This window comes from Anopheles ziemanni, chromosome 2 (assembly GCF_943734765.1).
Source record: "Anopheles ziemanni chromosome 2, idAnoZiCoDA_A2_x.2, whole genome shotgun sequence".
NCBI classification, from domain to species: Eukaryota; Metazoa; Arthropoda; class Insecta; order Diptera; family Culicidae; genus Anopheles; species Anopheles ziemanni.
This window is the reverse complement of record NC_080705.1, coordinates 44,494,647-44,504,293: the sequence shown is the minus strand read 5'-3', so window position 1 is coordinate 44,504,293 and position 9,647 is coordinate 44,494,647. Positions and strand designations below refer to the sequence as shown.

The 9,647-nt window shown below is 38.7% G+C and overlaps 3 protein-coding genes across 3 annotated transcripts; 2 read left to right on the top strand and 1 right to left on the bottom strand.

Moving 5' to 3' along the window:
* On the bottom strand, positions 1-2,886 carry LOC131293632 (ubiquitin-like modifier-activating enzyme ATG7). The gene is made up of 11 exons (XM_058321709.1): positions 2,684-2,886; positions 2,417-2,615; positions 2,007-2,350; positions 1,732-1,938; positions 1,523-1,667; positions 1,291-1,449; positions 1,030-1,221; positions 774-962; positions 581-696; positions 107-404; positions 1-42 (listed from the first exon to the last, which is right to left on the bottom strand). The coding sequence occupies exons 1-11, from the start codon at positions 2,884-2,886 to the stop codon at positions 1-3; spliced, it is 2,094 nt and encodes a 697-aa protein (XP_058177692.1).
* A 421-nt stretch (positions 2,887-3,307) lies between these two features.
* Positions 3,308-7,000, top strand: LOC131282640 (vacuole membrane protein 1-like). Its single transcript, XM_058312164.1, has 5 exons — positions 3,308-3,444; positions 4,619-4,875; positions 5,260-5,541; positions 5,615-5,930; positions 6,007-7,000. Exons 2-5 carry the CDS (start codon positions 4,652-4,654, stop codon positions 6,457-6,459), a joined length of 1,275 nt encoding a protein of 424 aa, XP_058168147.1. The 5' UTR covers positions 3,308-3,444; positions 4,619-4,651; the 3' UTR covers positions 6,460-7,000.
* A 1,034-nt stretch (positions 7,001-8,034) lies between these two features.
* On the top strand, positions 8,035-9,457 carry LOC131290174 (DDB1- and CUL4-associated factor 13). Its single transcript, XM_058319481.1, has one exon. The coding sequence runs from the start codon at positions 8,117-8,119 to the stop codon at positions 9,455-9,457; it is 1,341 nt and encodes a 446-aa protein (XP_058175464.1). The 5' UTR covers positions 8,035-8,116.
* The last annotated feature ends 190 nt before the right edge of the window (positions 9,458-9,647 follow it).

Below are 9,647 nucleotides of genomic sequence, written 5' to 3'. Positions count from 1 at the left end.
TCATGATTCATCAGACGAATCGTCTTCAAAGTCTATTGTCATCTGTGTCGATCGAAAAAAAAACAGTTAGAAAACATTCAATGGATAGTCATGAAGTAATAATTACCTTTAACTCCAAATCATCGTCAACGGAAGACATTAGTTGATTCAATCCCACAGTTTCTTCAAGATGTTTTGCTATATTTAAAACGTCTATAATAAAATCATCTTTCTCAGAAGAATAGCGCGAAAGAACAGGATCCGAACATGCAACGCAATGACGGTATCGTTCTGTAGCGGTTATCATTGACTGAAAAGTATTTATGTTACCGCGTATCGAATGCGGCAGTGTACCGAGAATGCCTTCTGGTTCTTCCGCTATTCCGAGAGTATCATTTTTAGGCATCCGGTAAAATGCTGGTGCACTGAATCTAGGAACGATTGAAAAAACATTAATATTTACATCTTTGTTATGCATTTACCTTCTGGTTCTAATAAGTGTGTCTGCCAAGTGTAAAAATAATCTGGTAGTGGTACAAGCATGGGGACATGAACTTGCTTTCCAACCAAAAGGAAGTCTGCCAGTTGAATAAAACTGTACCTTTTAGGATGATGGATCAATGACACCATTAATTCCACTGCCAATCCAGCCGCCATGTTCGAAACAGCTGGTCGCGTTACAGTACACTGTTGGTCCAGGGTGCGATCTTTCATTGACTGGTATGGAATCGAAAAAAATACGTTTAAAGTCTAGCCAACCTAAGATATCCTACAAACATCTTTTGTATACTGACATTTCCTGGTGCAACGATGTCGTTGCAAAAGTAACAGCCTAGGTCAAATCCTTTAATCATCTTAAATCCTGCCGGACAATGCTCTTCGTAAGCATCCTTTTCGACTCTGTCGTCCAAATTGGTGGAATCGCGATATCCATGACGCATTACTAGGTATGAGTCGAAGCCAAGCGCTGCATTTACGACAAGCTTTTTGTGCAAAGAATAAGATAAATTTTCAAGTAGCCCTCCAAAGATGATATATTACGTTACTTACCTTCCCATAAAACGCTGCTAGCATAGATGGAAGCCATCTGCTTTCTCGTGAATCTGTTAACAAATATAAAACGTCGTGCTCTTGGATAAGTTTGATAAGCTTCACTAGTGCAGCTTTGCTTTCGTTTGCATCATCACCAGTTCCGATTGGATGACCAGGCATAGGCACCTTCATATCAAACCCAATCGCGTTCTGAGGAAAAAAAAAAGGTTCATCTTTAGTAATGGTCGGATACTAAGTAAGTTTATGAGCTAGTTTTACAATTGAAGGATTGATTTCGCGTAATCGATCTGCAGCTGTTGAAGCCTTTGGTTTACCACCGTTCACTGCATCTTCGTAGCGGTATAAACTTTGTCGAACAGGGTTTGACAGTGAGACCTTGCCGCAATCTACGAATGTGATTGTAGTTATACCCCATGCCTTAAAAAGTAAATAAATCGTTAATACCACAAAACTGAATTTAGTGGTAGTATGAGGGTAAAATACAATTTACCATCAGTGATCTAGCAACGTTGCATCCAAGAGTTCCGGCACCGAAGAGTAGACATTTTGTGCGGACTATTGCTTCGAGATCCAGCGAAGGAACAAGCCGCCATTTCATTAGCTTTAAGTTGAGATTGATGGCATTCTCTGCAAGACTGTACAATATTGTTGTGAGACGTATGATAGAAAAATGATGCCGGGGTAATGATCAGAGCATACCGTTTGGGAGACATAGTATCGGCCAATAATGCAACACGAGGGATGTACCTTCCATTTTCGTTAGCTTGCCATCCCACCCAATTGCAAAGGTTTTCTGGATCTACCCTTTCCTCGGGTAAAATAATATTCATAGATGAAAACTGAAGTTTGTTGGTGGCATCACGGTGTACTCGTATCCATTGAGTGCTTTTTCCAGCTAGTCGGGGGCTATTGAAGATTGAAAGAAAGAAATTATTATTCATTTATTTTATTCTATGAAGGCAACTGGATCTTACCATGCCATCATGAGATACGCTAAAATTTGCCTCACATGCCAGCCAGCTAATTCCGAGTCACTATTTTCCGTCATATCGAAAACACAAAAATAAACATCCTGCAAATTCGTTTCACTAAAATTTGCCTCTCTATTTTGGTGCTGAATTTGTTCGGAAATTGTTTTTATACCAGTCATACTGTGGTAGATGAAAAATAAATCATTTAAAGTTGCCTGCTGCTCAATACAGGAACGAAAATGCTCTGAAATCGCTATTGGGAGCGGTTTCGCTTGCTCATATGTAAACAGAAGGTCTGTAGGAGCGGGAAAGGCAAACCAATAGTAGAATTTATATGTTTTTAGATCCTAGATGAGGAAAATAAACAGTTAAATTATAACTAATTCACCAGGGTTGTGCAGCAGAATACTTACGGCGAACGATATCACAAAAAAGGTAAACAAATCTGTACTGCTTTGCAAAGTTTCTGCCTTCATGAGGTCGCGATAAAACTGTACAGCTTGCGTTTTCAGGAGTACATTCTTATCGCTCTCTTTGAATGACTCCATTGTATTGCTGTTTAGCAGCGTTCCTTTACAGCAAAAATTGCCATTGGAAACGTCAGCGTATTGTCTGAAATATACGATAAACGTAAACTAAGTATGCATAAGAAAAGCAATGTGAATATACGAATAAATTACTCATTGAACGAATTGCAGGCAATCTCCACTAAAACTGCTTTTCCCGTCTGCATTGATAAGGTCGCGAAAATCGACCTTCCAGATTCGTCCAAACGATCAATATCGATTTTGATTTCGGCATATTTGTGCCAGAAATCGTAGTGAACTATTGACCGCGGTGGAACAAATTTGAGGATAGTTTTATTATTTTCTACTTGTGCCATCGTCTTTTGTTGTGTACACGCTACACTGAATGCTTTTAATGTTTTGATTTCTCGGCGTTGAAACAACTGACGATTGTCAATTTCTTTTCAAGCAAGGTTGCTAGAACGAAGCAACACTTGCTGCAAGCAACCTTGACAGCAACACCCCGTATTGCTTGACGAATGTTTGCAATCCATGATGTAATGAAATAACGCAGTTTTCAATGTTATTAAGGCCCGATAGAAATTGTACACATTTTTACATTATACCAGAGTCTTTGATGCCCAATATTTCCCAATTTAGATCTGTTTTGGAAGCTTTGAAGATAAAGCGAACTTTTCAAAAATTAACTCTGTTTGAACTTCCAAACTAAGCATGTAAATGTAAGCCTCATATCTGAGCATCTAGCAACCTTGCGCTCATGTGACACATGTCGTGTGGTCGGTCGATTAAACACACGTACACCTTTCATGTTGAAAAGAACAGAGTCGCGTACGATAATTTAGTTAAAGATTGATCGCGTTGGGCAAAACTCGTGCAGTGCATCGTGTGCAGGTTGTGCCGATTTGATAGATAAAGTAATAACTCGGTTGTTGCAAGTTTCTTACCATGTGAATCGGAATAGCCTCCCAATGGTCTTCTAGGGTAGATAACAGGCGTTGAAAATTGCATGTGCGGTCTCGTGCCTGTTGTATGTTGTGGATGGGGCGCTAGCAGAGTCGCGAGAAGTGCTACAATGAAAACATGCTACAAAGTAGATGATCATACGATAATTCTTTCTGTCTGCCTTTCTTTATTATCTCTCCTGCTCGCCCTCTTCACTTTACCTGCCAGGCAATCATTTAACACGCATTGCAAAATCCAGCCCTTTTTTGCAGTTCTGCACAGAGGAAATGAAAAAAAATGCTGACTTGAACAATCTGGTCTACGAAGAGGAAATTTGTAATTGATTCTTTTGTGGCGGTGCTCCAATACCCTTGTTCTTGTTATATCCTTGACTTGAGCTGTGGTGTTCATATGCTTTATTGAACTCCTAATGCCCATTAGCTGTCGGTCAGATCATTATGTCTGAGACTGTCGTGGGTCATTACAGTAAACTGTTCGAGGCGGTACTGTTTTGTTTGGGTTGCTGTTACAGCATAAGACAGTAACTGATTTTTCGTACTTCGATCTATAACTACGAGCAAAGTTCATAGTTCGCCTCGAGCGAAAATGAAGCATCTTGAACAGTTACTACAGAGATTGGAAAAGTTTTGAATTAAATGTGTCCATAAGTTTTGCATATAATGTAAAGTTTTTGAGTGGGAGTTGTAACACTGCATGTGCTTTATTATCAATATCCTTTATTCCTGTTTAGCAAAAGAGAAATAACCTTTCGAAATATTAGTTCATAAATTTCTTTGTCTGCAATGGATGAGATAAGATAAATTTGTCTTTAATAAACAAATATTCTTGGTACAACCAATCGAATTTCTGCAGACTATGAAAGTATCTCGGAGAGTAAGAAACATATCTGCTTTTCCTGTGTTTTATCAGACCCTTTAACGCACTAGTCCTACACTATGAAGCCCTAATAACCAACTGTGTAAAATTGTAAACCCTTTGAACACTTCGATTTCCTATACCTTTCTTGAAATCATGCCACGTTATTTGTGTTCGCCACAAAACAGTTTCAGTTTTAAGTGTGTTTTGTTGATAAACCGTACAAATGATATCTATTAGCATTGCACATCTCTTTCACATTCATTGCAGTTGCAACGCTTGGGGGAGAGAATCGGCAGCATCATGAAAAAATCTAGCACCAGTAACTCGAACATTAACAAAACTGCGACCCGTAACGGCAGCAGCAATGGCAGCAATAATAACAAAAGCGCTGTGCTTTCAATGAAGAGTGAGAACAAAAAATTGGCCAAAGAAATTAAATCACTAGTGCTTTGGAAATCACCACTGAAAACTCTCAAGTACGCTAGTCTTGAAGTATTGTTTCTAATAAAAACTAATGTTGATAGGTAAGATCTTTTTTAAAATATTTTATTTATGTTTGTACATTTACTGTTAATAGCACTAACGTAGCGAATGTTTTTAATGCCTTTTTATTTAGTTTGTGTTAGCTTTAGACTTATAGTAGTTGGTACAGATACTCTTTCGACTATTTTTTTCATTTCATGCGTTTGCTTACCCTACTTCTTAACCCTAAAATATTACTTAATATGTCTGATTGATAGTGTCTGTGAAGAACTCCTGAATATAAAATTACAAATATTGTATTGGGCGAATTCCTTAGTGAAATACCCCCTGAAATGATTGTCTCAAAATACATGTGATATTAGCAATACCCGAATATAGGTAAACAAAGGTGATAATTTAATAAATTGTTCTTTTTATTTCTACAGGTTATTACACCAACGTGCATTGTTGCTAGCCATCATCAGTCTGCTATTTACAGTGCTAGTACTAATTTATACACCTGGCCAGCATCAACAAGTGATTGATGTTTTCAAAAGCAAAGGATTTTTCATATGTTACTGGCTAGGGTTGGGTATTTTGTCTTCGGTAGGACTCGGCACAGGACTGCATACTTTCATCTTGTACCTTGGCCCGCACATAGCCAGCGTCACCCTAGCGGCATACGAATGTGGATCCTTAAATTTCCCGGAACCACCTTATCCCAACGAGTATGTTTGTGTAACAACACTGTATGATTACATCGAGTATGGTGAATACTAATTTCATATTTCTAATCCATAGAATACTTTGTCCAGAAGACAAGGACAACGTTGGTTACATTGTTCCGTCGCTCTGGTCCATTATGGCAAAGGTTCGATTCGAAGCATTCCTGTGGGGTGCCGGTACAGCCTTGGGTGAACTTCCGCCGTACTTCATGGCAAAAGCGGCCCGTCTCTCCGGAAACACCACAGATGAACCTGAAAATATTTTGGAGCTGGAAAAACTTCAGAAGCGAAAACAAAAAGGAGAAAAGCTAAATCTGTTTGACAAAGGAAAGCTTATGATGGAAGACATAGTTGAACGCGTTGGATTTTTTGGAATTTTGCTGTGTGCTAGTGTGAGTATTTTTTTCCTTCTTTATCGTTTTACATGATTTATTTATGTTGACAATTTTTCTATAAATTTATTCCCAGATACCCAATCCACTGTTCGACTTAGCAGGCATCACGTGCGGACATTTTCTAGTTCCATTTTGGAAATTTTTCGGTGCGACTCTAATTGGAAAAGCAATCATTAAGATGCATATACAAAAAATTTTTGTCATCATATCATTTAACGAAAATCTGGTTGATAAATTCATAGAATTGCTCGCATTCATTCCATTCATCGGTGTGAAATTGCAGACTCCTTTTAAGGCGTTCTTTGAGGGACAAAAGCAGCGACTACACAGAAACACTCAGAAATCGTCGCCATCGTCCTCCAAAGGGAACCTGCTGGCAAGTGTGTTTGAATATTTTGTGTTCGCCATGATTTGCTACTTCATTATCTCAATTGTGAACACTTTTGCTCAAAGTTGCTGCAAACGTATGCGAAAACAACATGGCGCCACTTCGTCTGACGTTGGATCTGCTAAAAAACTTTCCTAAATATTTCCAATGCTTCTAGGAGTGTTAACGGTTGCTTTTAAGTGAATCAATAAGTAGCATAGTTTGCTATCGTTTCTCGTCCATCATTAAAACCCAAGTAAAGACAAAGAACCTGCAATCGTGGAAACTGCATTAATATACACGCAAATAAGAAGGCTAATAGTGGTAGTATAAATAACAACAATATCATTGTTAGTGCATTCGTTTATTTCTAGTCAAATGTTGTTTTGCAGTCAATAGGAAATGGTGACAAAAAATATAGGAAAGCAAAACAACAAGATTTAGTAGCTCCCGAATTATTCTTCTTAGGTTTCCATCAGTCCACTATAGCTGCTTGGTTGTTCGTCGAGCTTCGTATCACGATTAGATGATGATTTATTTTTGGACGAAGGCAAGACTAGAAGTTGATGATTTGGTGATCTAAAATTGAATTTTCGTCACATCTCTCAAGCCTTTTTTTCAATTGTATTGTTATTCATTTTTCCTCTTGCGAGAGATACGAGAGAACACCATAATGTAAAAATATAATTTTAAAAAGTGATTTTGATTGTTTAATATGGTTGCACACATTTCTATTGTTTCAGTTCTACTAGTAAATGGTTTCGTTAATAAAGTTTTTTTTAAATCATCTACCTCAAGCCTCATTTGATAATATTGACATGAAATAATTATTCAATCTTCATATAAAAATGCTGTATAAACAAACACGTTATATATAACATTTAATTTAGGACACTATAAGCAGCAAGGTCTACGTCCTCCATATATGACCTACCACCATATCAGCTCTGTTCGGTGGATTTTAGAAAATTATAGGACAGAATGACCGTGGGTGCGTCGTTCAACAACCTCGCAAAAACTAAGTGGATACAGAAATTATTTCTTATCATTCCAAATTTGGCATTCAGCAACAAACTTAAAATAAATCTATTCGCTGGAATATGAACCACACTTTCAAATTATGTTTTGTTCCTCGATTTTAAAATCATCTTATTTGCGCGGTTTTATGATAAAAAACAGGGAAATGTAGAAAGCGTTATTGCTTAAGCAGAAAAATTCGTTATAAAATTGTTCACAGATAAAAAGTTCATTTACAAATATGCAGGACGATGGATATTTTTAATCTATGAGCATTGTAACAAATTGATACAATTCTGATCCTCATATTGCTCAAACTAAAAATAATATGTATACCAAATCATCGCATGGATAGACTTCCTAGCACAACACTAGGCGTTCGATATCATAATATTAATTATTGGTCGGTCGAAGATGCTGAATCAGAAAATGTCGGAAGGGCGGAAATGTAAAAAAACGTGGTAACGGCCTGTTAATTAAATAGTTTACTTGATTGATGCATGCAGATCAAAATGATTATGGGTCCGGTGGTGTTAAATTGGCTGCGTTCGACTTTGGCGTTTCAAAGATAAATTTAAGTGAATTGAGAACTTTGAATAGGAATGGTTGTTTTGGTATTTTGAATTTCAGGAGCTATCTGTCAAATCGCTCTATTCGACCCAACCTTGATCTAGCTCCGACTTCGCATTTTTGGCTTGACAGCTGCATCACACATGGTTCGCGACGTCATTTAATCAGTTGGTAAACCAAAACAACTTACTTCGAGAGTTTCCGAAAGGGAATTGTTTTTTAAAACAAAATGAAGGTAAAAGTTATCTCCAGAGATCCGGACAAGTACATCCGTGACACGAAGAAAGATTTGCGGAAAACGTTTCGTAATTACGACCCTACGCTTCATCCATTTCAAAGTGCCAGAGAATATGTACGAGCTCTCAATGCCACCAAACTGGAGCGAGTGTTTGCCAAACCGTTTGTCGGCAACCTGAACGGACACAAGGATGGTGTGGCCGTTTTGGCAAAACATCCTAAGAAACTTTCGATGTTGGCCAGTGGAGCTTACGATGGCGAAGTAAAAATTTGGAGCGTCGCTAGCAGGAATTGCATAAGAAGCTTAGATGCACACAGTGGCTACTGTCGTGGCATTGCGTTCAGTAGCGATGGGATGCATGCAATAACAATTGGTGACGATAAAACAATCAAAACATGGGCTTACGAGCAAGACTACGAAGAGGGTGAGCAAATCAAACCAGTGAATATGATTCCTACAAAGGGAATGCTGGTGTCCCTTTCCCACTGCTACTATGGTCCAAACTTTGCCACCAGCGGAGACACCTGCCACATATGGGATGAAAGTCGTAACGAACCCCTGAAGGAGCTAAAATGGGGTGTGGATATGTTACAGGACATAAAGTACAACCCCGTTGAAACATCCTTGCTAGCTGCGTGTGCCTCGGACAGAGGCATCATTCTATATGACCAGCGAGAGGAGAAACCGCTGCGTAAAGTTGTAATGACTTTGCGGTCAAACCAACTAGCGTGGAATCCGATGCAAGCTTTCTTTTTTACGGTTGCCAATGAGGATAATAATCTGTACACCTACGATACAAGAAACCTAGAGCATCCGTTAAAAATACACAAAGGCCACGTCAGTTCCGTCACTTCAGTGGACTATTCCCCGACAGGTAATGAATTTGTATCTGGAAGCTACGATAAAACCATTCGCATTTTTGATGCGCTCAAATTGAACAGCCGGGAGATATACCATACCAAGCGAATGCAGCATGTTACCTGCGTCAATTGGAGTATGGACAATAAGTATGTTTTCAACGGTTCCGATGAAATGAATGTACGTATTTGGAAGGCGAATGCGGCAGAGAAGCTGGGGTCGTTGAAGATGCGCGAGAAGAATGCTTTTAACTACAATGCTGCCCTGAAAGAGAAATATGCAGCTCATCCCGCTGTGCGACGCATTGCTCAGCATCGGCAGGTCCCTAAGTCAGTTTATCATGAACAGGCTAAATTGCGTACCGTGCATCTGAAGGAGAAGCGAAAGGAAGAAAATGTTCGCCAAAACTCAAAACCCGGTACCGTGCCGTATGTATCGGAAGTTGTTAAAAAGGTGGTCAAGAAAGACCACTAATAAATGCAGGTAGTTTGAGCCACTGATTCTGGCACCAAGCTTTCATACTTTGTACGTTCTGATCGATTCAATAAAACTTATGTTCTTTCAACAAATATACCTATTCGGTTTTTATTTGCTGGTTTAACTCAAAAGCAACCATCTGGTCGTATCACGTTTTATTTGATTTAAAGATGAAAACATGTTGGTC

Bases quoted from the DNA above. Each gene is read 5' to 3' on its own strand.
- LOC131293632 (XM_058321709.1), bottom strand. From the start codon at position 2,886: ATGGCACAAGTAGAAAATAATAAAACTATCCTCAAATTTGTTCCACCG. The intron at 2,351-2,416 runs GTAAGTATTCTG...TTCCTCATCTAG, and splicing joins TTTTTGTGATATCGTTCGCC to GATCTAAAAACATATAAATT. The intron at 43-106 runs GTAATTATTACT...CGATCGACACAG, and splicing joins ACGATGATTTGGAGTTAAAG to ATGACAATAGACTTTGAAGA.
- LOC131282640 (XM_058312164.1), top strand. From the start codon at position 4,652: ATGAAAAAATCTAGCACCAGTAACTCGAACATTAACAAAACTGCGACC. The intron at 5,542-5,614 runs GTATGTTTGTGT...TCTAATCCATAG, and splicing joins GAACCACCTTATCCCAACGA to AATACTTTGTCCAGAAGACA. The intron at 5,931-6,006 runs GTGAGTATTTTT...ATTTATTCCCAG, and splicing joins GAATTTTGCTGTGTGCTAGT to ATACCCAATCCACTGTTCGA.
- LOC131290174 (XM_058319481.1), top strand. From the start codon at position 8,117: ATGAAGGTAAAAGTTATCTCCAGAGATCCGGACAAGTACATCCGTGAC.